Source organism: Corvus kubaryi, unplaced genomic scaffold (assembly GCF_017639235.1).
Source record: "Corvus kubaryi isolate FWS band 111438036 unplaced genomic scaffold, C.kubaryi_AGA036_p1.0 37398, whole genome shotgun sequence".
NCBI lineage: Eukaryota > Metazoa > Chordata > Aves > Passeriformes > Corvidae > Corvus > Corvus kubaryi.
Genome location: NW_024581137.1, coordinates 37,697,948 through 37,717,468, shown reverse-complemented (window position 1 = coordinate 37,717,468; position 19,521 = coordinate 37,697,948). Strand labels below are relative to the sequence as shown.

General features: G+C 38.5%; 1 protein-coding gene across 2 annotated transcripts in view; it reads left to right on the top strand.

The window, feature by feature from the left end:
• FAM171A1 (family with sequence similarity 171 member A1) overlaps nucleotides 1–13,590 on the top strand; it is an 89,382-nt gene extending 75,792 nt beyond the window's left edge. For both annotated transcript variants that reach the window (XM_042043778.1, XM_042043779.1), the window contains 3 exons: nucleotides 6,132–6,248; nucleotides 8,751–8,865; nucleotides 9,487–13,590. In XM_042043778.1, coding sequence (XP_041899712.1) covers nucleotides 6,132–6,248; nucleotides 8,751–8,865; nucleotides 9,487–11,191 — 1,937 coding nt within the window. In that variant the 3' untranslated portion in view covers nucleotides 11,192–13,590. The remainder of the gene's footprint in view (nucleotides 1–6,131; nucleotides 6,249–8,750; nucleotides 8,866–9,486) is intronic.
• The last annotated feature ends 5,931 nt before the right edge of the window (nucleotides 13,591–19,521 follow it).

Below are 19,521 nucleotides of genomic sequence, written 5' to 3'. Positions count from 1 at the left end.
TGTTTAACCGTGAATCTCTGCCTAAGCAGGCCAATCTTACAAGACATCGTAGACAGCACAAAAGAGATCCATGCTGAAAGAAAAACACTTCTCATTAAGGAATATTTATTTAAAACATCTATGCTATTAAGCAGTACGGTTAGAAGTACCTTTCTTTTCTTTCCAAAGCTCTTTTGTCTAAGGAAGATAATCTTCTGAATAAAAATAAATTCATATAATGTTTAATTTTCTCTCTGACTAATTAAATCCTCTTGTTTGTCAAACCTATTGGATGGAAATAATTAATGTTGTAAATAACACAGTTTGGTTCCCTGCTTGAGTGGGATTGGATGATCCTGTTGCCAGTTAAAAGAAACAAAATGAAAAGCAAACAGTATTTGATCAATGGAAGAATTTTCTACCAAAAGCTCACATGTAAAATTAATTTATGGAAGTAAACCACCATAGCTACCATATATTTAAATACAAGCGATATTTAGGCTTTATGACTGTCCTTGGGGGAAGTTGCTGGCTGCAGCACGCTCCTCTGACAGTCATTTACCAGAACTATTTTGGTCAGTGACAGAAAGAACACCCCATCAAAGTCAGCAGAAGTCCCTGCAGCAGTAGTGATCTGGAAGGCTCTGAAATGGTCAGCTTGGGAAGTTAAACCTGAGGCAAGCAGCTCTGTACATCCTCCCAGAGAGCCAGGATCTGTGCTGGGGTGCCAGCGAGCAAACTCCCCTTGCAGCCAGATCACAAGAGGGGAGGTTGTCTTCCTCCTTCTTGGCTGTAGCAAGAGTCCCACACATCTCTCCCTAGAGCACATGGTGGTGTGGGGCAGTCCTACCTCACCTAGGTCAATGGGAAGTTTGCCATTTGCTTGAGCTGGAGCAGCATGGGATTGCCAGCATGCTCAGTCACACGTGGAAGCCAGAGGGACATACCATTCCCTGGATTTTACTACAGATGAATTTAAAATAATGAAGTCTAGCTTTAAAATATGGAAGCAGTGTCATACTTAGAGGTGTCATGTATCTAGACAGTGGAAGCAGATCCATTTGTGCTGCCTGGTTCCAGCAAGCTGTCACATCAAATAATTGATGTCTCTGAAGACAGCAGGACGTCTCTTTTCTGGGCAAACCAGCCATACCTACAGTGGTTGTGCAGGGGGATAGTCTAGAATAGCTGTTCTTCAGTGGCTTCTCTGCAATAGCTGCCCTTCTGGGTACTCTCCTTGCTGAAAGTGCCATTTTTCAGTCTGATTCAGAAGTAAACCAAATTAAATTACAAAAAGGTGTTTTTTAATGCTGAATGTGTCTTGAAATAGGGATTTCATGTGCAAACCTTTTGCTGTTAAATTTGCTCATGATAACCCCCCTCTAACCCCTATTGGCAAGTCCTAAAAGCTGCCTTAGATAAATAAATGTGTTCATCACAATCCAAGTTGCTGCAAAGTATTAAGATGCTTCTCTCTAGCAGAATTTGTTTCTCCTGCTCTGCAGAAGTCAAACTTCTCTGATATTTTTGCAGTCAGATGGACGTCAGCTTTCTTTATCTGATCGTTTTTTGATTTGTGTATCTTTAAAGTACTGTCATTTTTATATTCTTTGCCATGTTCTCTTACCTTGCTTTTGATTTTCATATATGAAAGAGTGATGGGTAGATGCTTCATAAGCTTTTTAAGAAAGAATGAAGAATAGATTTGTTAAATTACATAATTTATTCCAAAAAGTCAGTAACAGGCAGTATAATTTTGGTGAGAAAAGCATTAAACACCTAATTTCTCTCTGTGCTGTTAGTTTGAGCCAGGAGACAGCTCCCCTGACTTGAATCTTGGATCAGCGTGTTGGCTCCACTGAGCAGTAAGAGAGGAAAAAGAGGAAGAGAAATGTAAAAATGATCTATAAGCAAGAATGTCTCTATATATAGAAATTTTCCATGAAGCACCAGACAGTCTTTAAGAATTAATGGTGAATTGGCCTAAATCATGCAGTGCTTACAAACTATACTGAGCTTGCTGTTTCTGCTCCAAAGAGGCATTGACAAGTTTTCTTTGGAACTACACAGTCTTGAACAAAAATGATCACTTCCATTACAGCTCTTTTTACCAGCTTGGGGTTTTTTTAATAATCCTGTATTGCTTATTACTTAACAATTATTACAAATAAAGTAGAAATATTAATCAGCAGTGAAGCTCATTGATTTTGCTGACTTGGGTGGGGGGAAGAAGTAGATGTTACAACGTATTTGGAGCATAACAGATTAAATTATCAGAACACAGCATACAGGGAGGTAAGACCTCTCTTCCCTTCTAAATCCTACTTAGTTCTGCAGTTGTAATCCTAACAACACAGAAAGAATGAATGCTGCTTGCTCTTCTTCCATTTGCAGGCTACTGCATAGGAACAGATAGAAAAATGGACAAAGTTCTTTACTCACTGTCCCAGTCTCCTCCTTTGCTTACAGCAGCAAGTATGTGAAGACACAGAGGGTAATTAGCTTCACTTTTAGAACAGGAAAACATATTTTTTTCCACTCCAAGGAGGAATCTGAGGCAGGATAGGGAATTCCTTCTCAAGGCTGCTCAGCAATGAACTCCTGGTCATGTAAGGCAGTGTGAAATGGTAGGAGCACAGCCAGTCTGGAATTGGGTTTTGCTCAACAGAAGGTCCAACATCAGTCATTACAGCAAGCCATTGCATGTAAGGAGCTACAAGAACACTTCTTGTTTAATGATACTTGAAAAGCAGCCAGGAAATTAGAACCTATAAAGGATGAAATACGAGAGATACCTGGAAATGCTGATGGATGGATTTGCAGAATACTGGAGGTACGTCAGTTCCCTCCAGTAACACTAGGTTGGCTTTCAGCTATTTGATCACAAAAGAAAGCAATACAGGACTTCGTGTTTCAGCTGTTTCCACTCAAAACTGTTCTGTTGCTGCTGTTTTGAAGGATGGAGTTCTTTGCTTTCTTCATCCCACAGTGTGGGAGGATGCTCTGTTTTATTAGTGGACTATTGGTAAGAGATGGTGAAAGTTTAAGAGGCAAATTTAGCACCAAAGTTTCGGACAATGAAAGTATTAAAAAAGAGCCGACAGTGAGATAGTGTACTCATGGTTCACAGGAACCCACATTGGTGTCATCCTGATGAAGGAACTTGGGACAGTGCCATTTAAAAAGTAACTATTTTCTGTCATAATACACCAATTTGTAGGGTATGGTCAACAAAAACTGCATCACTTTTGTTTAAAGATGACCAATATTGGATATATCTCCCACGCATTTGAAATTCTTAACTATCCATAACAGAGAGAGGGAATTACATTTTTCCTTAGTTTATACAGACCAGCACATTGCCTGGAGTATGTCCAGTGGTTAGCAAGAACGGGTGAGCTAAGTGAGCAGCAGGTAAGTGTGGAACCTGACTGAGGCTTGTGCAGTAGACTCATTTGCTTCCACTGCAAAGAAAGGATTCCTGTTGTTGCTAAAATATGAGCAATCTGAGCTGCTGCTCGTTTGGCAGGACGGCAGCACAGCTCTGCTCGCAGCGATAAGCCTGCAGCCTCTCTGAGCTTCTTGATCGCTGCATTATGCAGAGTATTACCGAGCAAAAGGCTTTTCGGGAGGCAGCAGGAGGACTGCGTCCTTTGGCATGCGGCATCATGTGGATAAGGCATGCTGGACACAAGTTCCCCCTAGTGAGGGAATCGGTAATAGCTTGTGCTCGAGGAGGCAGCTACAGACATAGACACCGAAGATAGTGAACTTTGCTACAAATTTCATACGTCTGCATTCTGCTTGTGTGTGAATTTAAAGGGCTTAGAGATGGTAAGAAGAGTATGTGAAACATGATGTATTCGTCACCCAGGTCCTTCCTTTTTTTTTTTAATCAGTACTTTATATCTCTGTTAAAGTTTTACTTTATTTGTTATTGACATTGTTGTGTATTTGAATAGTTGGTGCATATTCTCACCATCCAAATCTTGCAGAAAAAGAAAAATTACAAGGTTCAAGGTTACAGAATTTTTTACCAAATGGCATTTTAGAGACAAGATAAAAACATTTTGTGACCCTAAGGACTATTTTTCACCTTCAGGGCTATTAGTATGACATCTTCCCTGAAAGTGCATGGATAAACAATCTGAAGGGTTAGTGGCCATATTAGTAGAGAAAAAGAAATCTACTTTTCCTAGTTTTTCCAGAAACTTCACACATAACTGTGGACAATTCCATTCTATTTTTCCTGAAAATGGTTCCCTAAGAGGGGCAAATGAGTGGCTACATCAAGGTGTTCTGCTGCAACAGTTATGGATGCCACATATGCAAATCTGTGTACACAGATTTTGGTCCTTTTAGTACCATAAATCAAAATCATTTGTGTGACTTTCTTTATGAAATAACAGATTATTGCTATCATCTACAGACTGGAAATGATACTTGGAAAACTGATAATTACATCAGCAATTCCTTTTCCCTGTTGCCCACAAATTCCATTTGGTTGCAAATACAGTGGACATCTGGCAGTAGTACTCACCTCAATCTAGAAATCCTCTCAACCATGTATTCTTCTAAACCTTTCACTGTATTCAGATGGGTTTATTATTTACCTAAGACAGTGGTCTTACATAGGAAAAATCAGTAGTAGGGAGGAAATAAATACTCAGAAAAGCCATTCTTATGTGTAGAGGGTTTGCACAGATGGATAATCTAAGGAACACAGAAGAAATTGTCAGGATCTTGGATGTATTATAAAAACAACAAATCCAGCCCCAGCACCTCTTCTGTGTGTTCTGTACTCACTGCTGAATGTTCAGATGACTGTCATCCAAAATGCTCTTGCTTAGTCCTGAGTGACATCTGATGAAAAGCACCATTTTGGGAATTACAAGCAGGAGACTTACTTAAAGGAAGGGGAATCACAAGTACATGATGCAGCTTGCCTTTCAAGTGAGCATTTGAAGCTGAGTAGGGGAAATACAGCATTCTTCCCCCTTCTGCCCAGAAATAGAGAGCTGCACTACAAAACTGCAGAGGGGTTTATCCCTTCTCTGTACACAGATCAGCATCCTGGTAGTGGCCACCAAAATATGTGAAGAACCTCCTTAAGGAGTCCATGTCCTCTATTATGGCACCAGGGTGGCCTCTCAGTGATTGCTCTCCATGTTGAGGCCAGCAATTCTGTGTTTCGTTCAAAGAGGATGAATACAGGAACAGTCTGCAAGCCATTCTGGGCATTTGTTACATCAGAAACTAAGGTGATTTTTTCTCCTACAGCCGTAGAATCAGAGGTCTTAATGAATTACTAAAAGGCATTCAGCTGGTTCAGTTGTAAAGGTTCTCATGACCCAACTCTTGGAATAAAATTAATATTCAGGAAGTAGAGCAGCTCTCAGCTAGTGCAGATTGTTAATCTGGACTACTCAAGAGTTACGTGAACTTAAACACATTGCTTTAAAATTGTTAGTCTTACTTATTTTGAAATAATCATTTCATAATTCTAAAAAAAATCAATTTTGTTTCTTTTGAGAAACATGTTTTAAAAAACTCATCATCTGTTACCAAACAGTATTCCTGTGGGTATTATACAGATTCTGAATGATTAACCAAGTTAATAAAAAGTGATGGTGCAATGTAATTCTAGTCATTGGCAGCAACATTCATAAGCTTGCTTTCTGTATAGGAAAACTATTTTGAGGAAACATTTTCCTCTGTCTTCTACCAGTTGACAGCCAGGGCTGGTAGAAAGGTGGTGTATAGAACTGACGTGTGGACTGAGAGATGTAATCTCTTGAACTACATTTTTAAAGTAGGCTGTCTATGTATAATCAGCTTCAGGAATATCTTTCTTCAAAATAGGGGAATCTAATATGATGATAAATGTTTTCTTTCAACAGGTTTTGAAGATTTACTAGTTTTATTTAATCTCAAAGGTTTTATGTTTGGGATTTTTTTGCTTCTTACAAAGCCATGGGGATGACTGCTTGTGGGAGCTCTCAAATGCCAGTGACCAGAAGGCACAACTTCCCACTTGACAGCAACAATCCCTACTGCACATTGATAGGCTTTATTACTGCTTGATTTTCCTCTTGTTTGCAGAGGAATGTGTGAATATCTGTAACATCTTCCTACAACTTTTACATTTACAGGGACATGGCTGAAGAGTAGTTTGGGCATTGTACAACAAGAAGGAAGTCAGTTGACTTGGACTTATATTGCACCTCAGCTGGGCTACTGGGTTGCAGCTATGTCACCTACTATCCCAGGTAAGATAGAACTGGATTTTATTGATATTTGCAGCATTGGGTAATTATTTATTCATATATAATGTGTATATTTTTCAGAATGAGCTCATCTGAGATGCCACAGCTTGATCAATAATGGATTATTAGAAAACAGAAATCTGAAAGTAAAGGGCTAAAATCTTTTCGGGATTGTGTGGGGCAACCTTGGTGCTCAAAATACCTGTATCATTTCAATGGGGAACTTTTTTAATTGTTCTGCTTTGATGCATTTATGTCACCACTGCCTGGTAGAGCTATTGCTAGAAAATGACAGGAGTCATAGCATCAATGTGTTGGTGTTCCAGCCAGTAGAAAAACAGGTGCTGTGAAGTTTCTGTACAGAAACTAACAGAGATACAGATTCATCTAAAATCAGCATTATCCTGGGTTAGCTATTACTATTGGTTGGATGGATGGATGGATGGATGGGTGGACACTTTTTTCCTTTTGCACTGAAGATGCACATTTTGCCCTGAGTTATGCTTTGCATCTTAGTGACTGATTAATTTACACTGAGAATAACTTAGCTTAGAAGTTTCCCCTTAGAAGGTGGTTTATTAGAGTGGCATTGGTACAGAGGTGACTGGTTGCCATCTGCAAACCTCTTGGCATAACTGTAGAAAATGGCTTTGAACTAGGCATTAATTACATGTGCTTCTGTGTCTTTGGAGATTATTAATGCTGCAACTTCTGCTTCCTTTTTTTCTGCCTGTGGCTGCTTCAGATTTCTTGGTGTTAGTTCTTCAGGCACCAGTTATCTGAGATACCTCTGTGTATAAAAGAGCCAATCAATCAATCAATCAAAAAAAAAACCAACTCAGAACTCCTTACAGATTTTCTTTATTAGGTTTTCCAGCTGAAAACTTAATCCAGTAGAAATGAAAACATGTTTGCCTTGGCTGTGCAAGCTCAATAAACTATATATAACCAAAAAACCAAACCCTTACATGAGGAGAGGTTTTAAAGTCTACTTACACATATCATGAAGTTGTTTCCTAATATGCGAGCTTTTTATTTGAGGTTCTATTAAATGATAGATATTAAAAGCTGGGATATTCAGCTGAACAGACTTTAGATATCTCAGCAGGACAGACTTCAGAGGCAGGTGCAGATCTGAATAAGCTATCATATTAAATTTAATGGAATCTTACAAAATAATTGTACTTGAAGAAAAAGCAACTGCTCTGAGCCAAACATTTCCCAGTACAGCTCTGTCCCCAATTGCAAGGAAGTTACACTAGTCAGGAAATTGTTATTGTAACTCTGAGGTTACAAGGCCTGTAACTCTTAACAGGAGAAGGATTATTTGTCCTTGTGATTTAACTTGTATGGCAGAGTTTCTACTTGTATTTTACTTTTCCTTCCCTCTAGGGCTAGATCTGAGTTCCTAAAACTTTTTTGCAATAGGAACATTTTCATGAAAAATGCAAGTGATTTATCTTGTCTTCTTTTTGCTTAATGTCCTGAAGCAACAGTAACAATCAATTATGTAAAGGTAGTGGTGGGACAGAATGTATAAATATTTAGATTTCCCAAATGCAATATAATTTATGTTACTTTTAATGAGTTAATGTATTTTTGCATATTTTATCTCCTAATTGAATCTATTTTATTTCTTATCTCAAAAATGGGCAAAAATGAGCTTTGTTTTCCTAGCAGTGGCTCTACAGACCACTCAAGATCCACAGATGAGGTTTTGCAAACCTTATGGCCTAGAACCGTTAAGTTGACCAAGTTTGCTGTCCTTCACAGTACATGCATGTTAGTCTGCCAGCTGGTGCTGTACCTCCTTGCCTGCACATGAAAATTTGAGTCTTTATTTCAAAATTATCATAAGGATTTTACAAACCAACAGGGTCACTCATGCATAATTCTGAACAGATGTTGTCCACATGTGTGCATTCCTTTGTATGTTAGAACATTTACTAAGCGTTATTTAAACCTGGAGTTACAGCTCTGTTTCACTAGTGGCCTGTTTCTTAAAGCTACTGAAGATCTGCTTGGTTTGGCTTGATCTAGACTTCAGAGCACCAACACATCTTCCAGCGAATTCTGTAATGCAGTGTCTGTACTGTTTGGTGGGAAGCACCACAGATGTTAAAGAGCAGTTGTTGCCCACCCTGTTGCTTCGTGCATTACAGTGCTGGGAGATGCTGGGATGGATTTTCTCCAGTGGTGAGAGCTTTGGCACACAGCATCAGCATTAGGACCTGGAAGGCAGCATTCACTGATGCATGCTTCCATTGAAACTAGCTGCTTTTCCACAGAATGAGCTAGTTGGACTTGCAGTCATGAAAACCAGCACATGCTTTCTCCACAAGTTGCTCCCTTCTCCAGAGATGGTCTGCTCAGTAGGCACCAGGACTATGAGCAGCAGTGTTGCTTAGCGCCCTGATAATAAGAGAAGGTGTCCCTCTCCTTGTTTGACTGTTGTTCCTGTTTGCAAGTTATTACAGGTCTAAATTCTCTTTTCTGGCCTTCCAGGTCCCGTTGTAACACACGACATTACCAGCTATCACACAATGTTTCTTTTGGCAATTTTAGGAGGGATGGCTCTCATACTTCTAGTCTTGCTGTGTCTGCTTTTGTATTACTGCAGGTAAGATTCACCATCCTGGTTCCTTAGTTCATGTTGAAAATACAAGCTTTTTTGTGCTTATGAAATTAAAAAATTTTGTATTGAAACATTTTTACTTTGGGGGAAAAAAAAGGGAAGCAAACACTTGAAAGAAACAGTGAGATCAAATTTCCTGTGTTCCTGGTTACATGAAACATATAAATCCCTGCCTTTGGTAAGATGGTACTTGAGTACCTGTATTCTCCATGTAACTTCCTATCAAACATGGGCATAGGTTCAAGATCTCTGTCATTGTACCTGTTATGCATTTGCAAATGATTTTTCTATTGGTGTTGTATTAAAATGAATGTTAAACTTTTATCAGCAAGTGCCTACTAATGAGTGATTTTATATTTGCCTTCACCAGACATTTACTCCAATTTGTAATTGGTACTTGAGATATTTCCCAATTGACATTAGTTATTCTTTAATTTTATCTTCACTGCTGGGATAAGCTTTTAATTTTTAGATTATGTAATAAAAGCTCAATTCCCCTAATACTAATCACTGCTTAAAAAACTTCTGTTAAGACACACTTGCTTCTCTTATTTTTGTGTACAACAGTCATAAATGTATAACTTCTTTTGTTACTGGCTTTTGTAGAAGAAAATGTCTAAGACCACGTCAACATCATAAGAAACTGCAACTTTCGACAGCACTGGACACTTCTAAGAAAGATCAAGCAACCTCAATGTCCCATATAAATTTAATATTTTCACGTCGTGAGTCGGAATTTCCAGGTGGATTGTCCGTTGCTAGCAATGGACATGCTGAAAACTCAGGGGCAAAGGAATTAATCAGTGCTGCCCACATGGAGATGGTATCACCTACTGGGGAAGCAGATATGCATACACCTATGCTCAAACACTCCTTCAGTACTTCCCAGGAGTTTAGCTCCCGAGAGGAACTGCTCTCTGACAAGGAGAAAGACAAGAGCAGAATTTCCTTGGATGACCTGACTCCCAGTGGATCGCTAAGAAAAGACTACCACAAATCAGCAGATAGTTTTCCTCTAAAGACAAGAAAGTCTACAGAAATAGCTGAAGGCTATGAGTCCCCTATCAAAGATGAGTATAGGAGAAGTTACAATGCTATGCTCTCTCAGCCTTTATTTGAAAAGCAAGAGAGAGAAACTCAAGTATCTATGAACCATATTGCTACTGGAAGTAAATACAATATTCAGGAACAAATATACCCCACACCTTCAGCCCCTGAAAAAGAGCTGCTGGACTGCAGACCTACTGATTGTATGATGTCTCGTTCAGTTGATCACCTTGAAAGACCTACATCTTTCCCTCGACCAGGTCAGCTAATCTGCTGCAATTCTGTTGACCAAGTCAATGACAGTGTTTACAGAAAGGTTTTGCCTGCACTGGTCATCCCAGGTCATTACATGAAGCTGCCTGGAGAACACCCTTTTGTTAGCCAGCCGCTGGTTGTCCCAGCTGACCAGCAGATTGATATAGAAAGACTTCAGGCTGAGCTTCCTAACCCTCACGCACGGCTTTTTCCACACCCCGCCCAGCAGCTGCAGCCCCAGCAGTTGGCATCCCAAGCAATATCTCAGCAACATTTGCAAGATGCAGGTGCAGCTGAGTGGAGTCAGCCAAATGCTTCCATGTCTGAATCTATTTCCATTCCTGCCTCTCTTAACGATGCATCCCTGGCTCAAATGAATAGCGAAGTGCAGCTTCTTACAGAAAAGGCTTTGATGGAATTAGGAGGTGGAAAGCCATTGCCTCATCCTCGAGCATGGTTTGTTTCTCTCGATGGGCGCTCAAATGCTCATGTTAGACATTCATACATTGATCTCCAAAGAGCTGGTAGGAATGGGAGTAACGATGCCAGTTTGGACTCTGGTGTTGACATGAACGAACCGAAATCTGCCCGAAAGGGAAGAGGAGATCATCTGTCTGCACCACAGAGTCACCCCCCAGTGCAGGAGCACCAGCAGAGAGAGCGGAAGGTTTCGGATAGCACGGCTTACACACAGCTTGTGTACTTGGATGATATGGACCAAAGTGGCAGCGAGTGTGGAACAGCAGTTTGTAGCCCTGAGGACAATGCTCTCCGATGCCTCCTAGAAGGCACCAGTAAGAGAAGTGGTGTGCAGCTGCCCAGCCTGCAGGAGGAAACCAGAACTGTGGATACCAAACCAGAGCCATTAACTAGTCCTGAACATGGAACATCTGTTCAAGATGACGATGATGAAGATGAGGAGGATGAGGAAGATGACCAAGGTGAAGATAAGAAGAGTCCTTGGCAGAAACGAGAGGAAAGACCACTAATGACTTTCAATCTAAAGTGAGCTATTGTGAAAATCCACCCTTCAGTGGAGTATAAAATTGCCAAATATCCTTTCTGTGGAAGTGCTTGATATTTTTTTTCTTTTTTTCTTCTTCTTTTTTTTTATGTTGTGGAGAGAAAAGAGAAAAACAAATTGTGGTGAGCAACATTTGAAAGAACTTAAATGCATTACTGTGTAAATGTTAGAAAAGAATTAAAATCATTCCTCTGATTTAACAGCTGCCTCCAGTGAGATAGCTGAACAAAGAGTGTGATTGTTATTCCATATACTTGATATTGGTCATCCAGGATTTTGAAAATACTGACAAATTGGTTTTGGTTGGTTTATGACCTCAATCTCCTTATGAATGGGAGCTGGTAAAGCTTTTGTTTTGTAGGCCAATTTTATGTTGATAATGCTACTGAAAGTATCTTAAAAGCAGGAGTTTGACACATGGTGTCCAAAATTGTGCATTATCTCAATGAAAGGCTATGCATTGCTGCTTTTAGTAATATTTTGCTTATACTATGCTTTTCTTAATTTTACAAGTTGGTTGTAAACATTTTATGTCCTTTATTATATAACTACTCAGCAATTTATTTTAATGTACAACTGCAGGAAATTTGAGTAGCATCCCTTAGCATTGAAGCCTTTTTATGAAACCAAACTGAACTTTATGTCAACTAAGATTCCTCCAATTCTGGTCCCATTTTCTCAAAGTGCCTTTTTTACAGTAACAATGAACAGTCCCTTCTTTTGCTAAGTCCTTTTAATTGACCCCATTTGAGATTTTATAAACTTCTGAACTTCTACCTTTTATTTTAAGCTGCATGCCAAGAGTCCCATTTTGTGCTGAGCATTTCTCATTTCAATACAGTGTATTCTGTAGCTATCATGTATATTGTGGATTCTGTTTAGCCAGGATAGACTTAGAAGACATTTTAAAGGGCCCAGAGTAGACAAGAAGATAGTTTCATTGACTGTATATATTGTTAGTTTCCTCTGGAATTACATGAGCTAATCATGCTCATATAAAATGGACTATTGACCGAGCAAGTGGACTGAATGTGTCTAGAAAAATTTGGGGGAAAAATAAATGTACTGTCCAAAAGTGCCAGAATTACTCCTCTGTGCTTTTTCCATACAGAGCTGCTTGGTTATCCAAAAATTATAATTGAAAATAAACTGCAAAAAGTATCTTTGTGGATTTTTTCCTCTGTTAGTGGGTATCACATTATTTAATGTTATTTAAAAAGAAAAATACTTTGGTTTCACTTTTCCTGTGCATATTTATGCGCATGTGACTTACTTTCTTTTGCAGTTCTCATGAACTTAAGTCAATACTGAAATTTAGACCCCTTTTCAGAAAATCATCCTCTGTATCTTGATAAATACATAATGATTTGCTTAAGTATCACTGAAGACTTTGGAAATGAAATCCTGGTATCACCAAAATTCCCTGTGGAGTCACACTTCCCGTGGGCCAGTTTTCTTCCTAGGATTTCTGTGGATACTCACACTTACTGCACTCTTCTCACTTTTTCATGAATTGGGTTCAAAGAACAGGAAGTATGTGACTTCCACTCTTGTGGAATCCCTCGTAGACATTCCATTTATCGTGTTTCATTCCATTATTTTTTTGCAAATTAGCAGCAGTCACACTTACTAAAGTTAACAATTAAGTCATCTCCAAAGTGATATAAATGCTATACAGTTCCTATTTAATTTTTAATAACAATCCCCAACTCACATTCATTGCTTTATTTTCAGTAAATTTCAAGGCTTTCATAGGAAGCGAGTCTTGTAATTTCCATCTTACCATTTGTCTTACCTGGGAACCTGATCTCTAGCCAGGAACTGAATCCCAGTTCCCTAGTTCCCAGGTCAATGCTCCTTTCCATCCATGAAGCCAGATCACCTTTTGCTTTGATTCATGTTTGAAAGTGATATATGTTGTAAAAGGAATCTAAAATACTGTGGAGTGCATTGAATATTGAGATCACCATATTAGCAGTAAATTATGTTTTACTCATTGTGTATGTGCCAGGTCCTTTCCTGTTCTGTTTAGGAATTTTGTACTGACCACCTGTGAACTGGTTTTGGGCTCTGGATTACTTACTGTCAGTTTGTGCAAGGTCACTGAACAGAAAAATGCTACTTTAAAGGAATAGTATTTATCAGATGTCAGTAAGTGCTGGTGATACAGTGTCACTTATTAATCAGAATGCTGCATAAGTAAACATTCTGAATAAAACTTCCGCATACTAGAATTATTGTGCTATTTAATTTCAAGTTTCTGTTGTCTTAAATCTGTCATTTTTAATTACATTCTTTTTGCACATTCCTTTGCAAAGTTTCCATCATTACTATCTTGTAAAGTGAGATTGTTGCTATTAAATTGCAGTGGTTTGTTTCTTTAATTGTGTTGGTTTTATGTTCAAAACACTTCTTTTTATGATTTGATGATTTGTGGTCCTAATACAGCAAATATACTTGAACAAACACAATGTGGGTATGTTGCAAATCTTCTTTAAAATAGCATTTTTTAATTGATATGATAATTTAATTTTGCAAAATACATAGTTTATGAAATGTATTTCTCTATATCCAACACACCTGGGCCATATGCTAAATGAAACTGGAACAGAGTTAACACAGATCAGGTAACAGGCTGAGATTAGAGTGCGCTGTGCCTAATCTAAAAGTCCAGTGGTAAGTTCCATGTTTTAATTTTCAAAAACTTACTGAGGAAGATACGTCAGTAAAATACAAAGAAATTTTCTTGCTTGTATATTGCAGTTGCACAGTGAAGCAAGTACCAGTAAAGCTTATAAAACACAAGAGAACAAAGTATAACTTGAATAGGTCTTGGCATCAGCAGCTCCAAGTCCATGTAGAAGATAACCTAGAAAATTAATTGTTTTCTTGTTTTATGATGGCAGATCTTAGTAGGGAAAAACTGAAAAAGTTTGTAATGACAAAGCTTACAAAAATAATGAAAATATGTTTGTCTTTAAAAAATACTAGAAACAAATCTTCAAAGGTCAGGTCCATTTATATCACAGACTTTCTGAAATGTTAGTACTGTTGGGAGTTAACACACTCATTAAGAGTCCATTCACTTCATGGTTGTCCCTCAGCTCCCACTTTGTTCCTGCTCAAATACTTGCTTCTCAAAGCTTATTAAACTATCTGTAAAGTACCTTGACTTAATGTGATAATGACCTTTTATTATTTGAGTAAGTGCTTTGTCAGGGTACCAGCATACTAAACCCTCTGCAAATACAGGGACAAAAACTGGTTACTGCCTCAGAGCATTTGCAATCTAACATGTTACATAAATTATACAAAATTGTGGTACTGATCTAAGATGAACAGTTTACAAAGGAAGGCCCAGCATTTGGAAATTGCTCATGATACTTTTCTTTGTTACTGGGAGGGCTGAGTAGCTTTATTATAGTATACTAAATATTATGTATATATATATATATTTATATATATATAATATTATATATATATAAATATATATATATAATATATAAATATAATAAGTATATTTATTATAGTAGTAATTAAGCACTCTTGAAATAACCTGGCATTTTCATTTTTCTGCTCTTCATTCTGTCCATGAATACTCATGGGGACCAATTTTATTTCACTATTCTAAACCAGTATGTTTGAAATGGATAAGAAATCCAATGTCCTATGTAGGATTTAGCCTATAGAACAGTACAGGTATAAATGAGCAAGTGTTGGATTAGATATTTACTCTTACTCTAGGAAGGTCCGTAGTGAACCAAAAAGGCTTTTTTTTCATAGCCAACAAGAATTCATCTGGGAATTAAAATGTATTATAACACAGTAATCAACTATCAATAGTCTGTAACTTGGAGTGTGGTAGGGTCCATGCAGTACATCCTTACTTGGTCAAAGGAGCAGTGAGCGACAGGTAGGGTTTCTCTGAATCAGTGCTGCCGTTTGGGCTCTTTAGCATTTGAAATTCAAGTTGTGGTATCTGCCACCTGGTGGTGAGCTGCTTCTCCAGACGTACTGTGTGTGAAGCAGAGTTTATAATTTCAATATAAGCACAGTTAACAACTTCAATAACACCAGCAGGCAGCTGGCACAGGATCATCAGTTGTTTCCTGGGCCTGCTGTCTGTCCAAGTGCAGAGATCCCTGTCAGCCGAGTCTCTTTGCTGGGGGAGTATTCAGCTTACGACATCTCCATTCAAATCAAAATGCATCATCACTGATGGCTCTGTATTCTGCCTTGTGAATGGCACTTTGGGTTTAGATTAAAGTAAGGTAAAAACAATTTTAACTACTTATTGTTTCCAAAGTTGAGAAAAATAGGAGCAACTCAATTCTTCTTTTCCTGTTCCTCTGCTTACAGACAGATAAACTGGCAGGTTCAGCACTAATCTTACTCATAATGCTAACCTTACTATTATTATGTCTGTGTATATATATAGATACACACACACATATATATACACACACACATATATGATTCATAATATATATAATATTATGCTATATTATATGCCATGATAGATACGTACACACACTATCTTTTCATCATACCTGCTATTTTCATTTCAGTGCTGTAAAACAATTGGAATTGGAGCTTCAGGTAAACAGCTAGGCAGCTGTCGAGTGCAATTTTCAGAATAGAGGAGAATTTTCTATTACACTTATTCATGTAATTCCAGCTGTTAAATTGAGACCAGGTACTGTCTTCTATTGTAAGTAGTAACAGGGTATCTAGTTCTTTTCAGCTGTAATCCTCTGGTATCCACAGGTTATTATTTTGCAAACTGTGGCACCTGGTCTATTACCACTTAACTGAAGTATTTATTTTATTGATGTGCTTTTCTTCTAGGAATGAACAGTGCCAGTTAGCGTGTTTGATCATTAAATAGCTACTCTGCCTTAGAAACTTATAGCCACAGGGAAGGAAAATGTGATGACAACAGGGGGGTACAAATGAAATACTTGTTTACAGGTTATTTTTGTAATTCTGTAGAGAAGGACTTTGTGTTCACATGACTAGAAATACAGACTCCTCAATAAACCCAACTAAGGAATGCTTCTGCCAGTTTTATTATAAAGGTAGGAAATGGTGCTTGAAATAATGCTGTGAGATGAGAAATCCCTCTTTCAAAGGAATGGCTGGTCCTGCTGCAAGAGAGGTTGAGCATCAAAGCTGAAAGAACTTAAAGTGGGTCCTGCTACAAGCACTGTTTTTTAAAGGGTTTTGGTGATTTAGTGGTTGCAGGAAGTTTAAAAAGCTTGGCTTCTCTCTCCCCTCTCTTCAAGGACTGCCCCTTCTATAAACCCAACTCCCTGATTCCGCCTTCACTTTTGTGCCGTGCCGTGAGGCCACACATCGATGGAACATACAATGTGACATCCTAATACTAGACTTTTCAGTAAAGCTACTGTTAGATATTGGGGAGGGCAAGCTTTCTTTGTATCTATGCCATTTGCTCTAACTTGTATTTAACACCTTGCAATCCTGCATTAAATAACAATAAAAATGAGAGCATCAAAACATGATAACCAGGTTCCCCAGTGACAAATGTATTTGTCTTGACAGCTGGATTGGTCTTTCATTCCTTGAAATCCTTGAAAGTATACTTACATAAATGTGTGTGTGTGTGTGTGTGAACATACACACGTGCATGGATACACAGTCACATGTATGTATATAAATGCATTTAATATAAAAGCTGGCTTAAATACTAGTTTCAGCATTTCAACATCAAGCAATAGTGAAGGTCGCTTGCCCAGACTGACTGGAAGAACCGGCATGAGAGCCCATACAGGTTTGTATTAATTAACTTAATTGTCCTTGTGGTCTGACATTGCAGGGTCAAAACCATGCTTGATGCTGAGTTTCTGCTGCACCTCCAACTTCCACGAGATTTATTCACACTTGCCTTCTAGCCTAGACCTGATGTATAAATTTTGTGATTAAAGCTTGTCTAGTATCTATATTTTAAGTAAGTTACTCCACAGTTGGTGCACACTTGACAGAGGCTTTTCTTTTGCACAAAATTGTAAAATTCTGAAGGGTAAAATCTAAAAAAAAAATCTGCATAGAAATTGAAGAGTTGTAATAATGAGTCTGATTTTCCATTGTCTTCATAGGGAAGACACTGTCTATGAGACACTTCTTAATTCAATGTAATTCTCCATGCCATAGGTGTGCATCCTGAACCATGCTCTTAATCTGTTTCTAACCACCCGGAAGGCACATCTGTCACAGGAAAGAGTTCTTTTTTTGTTTGGAAGTAAAGAACTACCTGAAACAGACAAAAAGAAAACTCTAAAAACTTGCATTTTAGAAAAACTACTGGAACCGTCAAGAGGTAAAGAATAATTCATGTATCTATCACTCCCTTCATCAGAATAAGGGAAATAAAGCATCTTGGCTGTACCTGCAGCCTCCCTGCAAGGAGAAGGAAACAGCAGGCACATTGATAAGGGAAAATGTAAAAGGCTAGTGGGAGAACTGATTGCAGAGCTGACGGGTAAATTGGATTGATTTAGAGATTGGATGGGCAGAAGTAATTGCTGAGTATTGGTCAGAGCTCCCACAGCACCTGTGTCAACACCATCTTTGTCAAAAAATGTGTCACCACTAATTCTTGTTCACATACATAGTTTGAGAAGGGTCTTTGAATAAAAATAGACATAAAAATTCAAAATATGTATATATTTGTAATAATTATTTAATTCTCAGTCCTGATTATTAAATATATTTTTTACCTTTTGGGGCTAGAGACCCAAGGAACTGAGCAGTGCTGGAACCAGCTTGAACCTGTGTTTGATGTAAGTCTTGTATCCTGCTTCCAACAATCATCAAAAACAGATGCTTCAGAAAACTGAAATCTCTCCTAGCAATAATAACTAACATAAAGGGTGAAAGTCTTTCTACCCTTATCACTTACCCCTTTAAGCACAAAGGTTTGTATTTATCATACACATTTTTTAATACTCTGATGTTTTCACTATACATGTAAATGTCTAACCCTCTTCAGTGCTGTATAGCCCACGGCCCTTGCCAATGCAGGCAGCAGCATGGAGAAGTAGATGGTTCTGTGCAAAGGTAAGGTGTAAAATACAGGAGGTAAGGTATAGCTGCATTTGAAAATTGAATGAAAAAGAGTTGAACGAGAGTGCAGCAGGAAGAATGGGATGCTTTGAGAGTGCTTGCCACCAGTTTGACCACTGCAGCCAATACAGGCCATCAGCAAGTGGGCTGTGGGAATAGGCGAGGCTGCAGCTCCCTAAGCATGGTATGCAGGGGGGGCTAAAAAGAGGTAGGGTGGGTGAGACAAGCCATAAAGACCAGAGGTGTGATCTCACATGGATACACGTGTGCAACATATCGTATCCTTCCCTAACCATTTCTACCTATGCTGTTAACTGTAACAACTATGGAGAAGTGTTTTGGTGCATTTGTTCTGTTTATTTTCAGTCTTACTCTTTTACCCCTGCCTCTCATTCAGAATTGAGGAAGATAGTATTTAAGTTTTCACCATAAAGATTAGCCAATTAGAAAAAAACCAATGTGAGGTAGTACTAGTAGACACTTGTATGAACCAAAGTCTACATATATTTGCTCAATAACTTTTTTTAATGGTAATTAGAAAAATGGGGGCAACACTGAAATATTAGCTAGTTTTCAAATTGGACCAGTTTTGCTTCAAATTTACAAGATTAAAAATGTTTACACTAAGTTGTTACTTGCAATCCAAATCCATTTAAAATGCCATGAATATTTTAGTGTGGTGTGTAAAGGTAGGAGCAGTCCTGTGACTCCATGAAAATTTCAGATATTTCTGTTACGAAGTGTTTAATACTCAAAACACATAGACTAATCAGATTATGCCAATAGCCTGAATGTGGGATTATATATCACCAGCTCACTGGGATGCAATTAATATGTGTTGCTAGGCAGGTAAACAAGTCTGGATTATGCCTGGCTGCTTGAGGGAAACAGTATCTGTGCCTGGCGGGCTTTATTCAGTTGCAGAAGAGCAAGGAGAAGCATGGTACAACCCTGCCCACATACTGCACAGTCTCCCCTGTTGGTTCATCCAGCAGGTGAGATCTGACAAGTCCCTGTACAGTCCCGGGAATTTAGGCTTCCCAATGCCCAGTATTTCTTTCTGCCAAGCTTAAATGACTCCTCCCTCAGTAACATGGGGTTCCTGTGAACTCATGTTGGCCACCAAGATGCCTAAGGTATTTGAGTGTTTGTAGGGTTTCCTTTTGAGTCCTGGAGTTTCCTCTGGGAGTCAACTGGGAAAAAGTTAAACACAGCAATGGCAAAGTCCA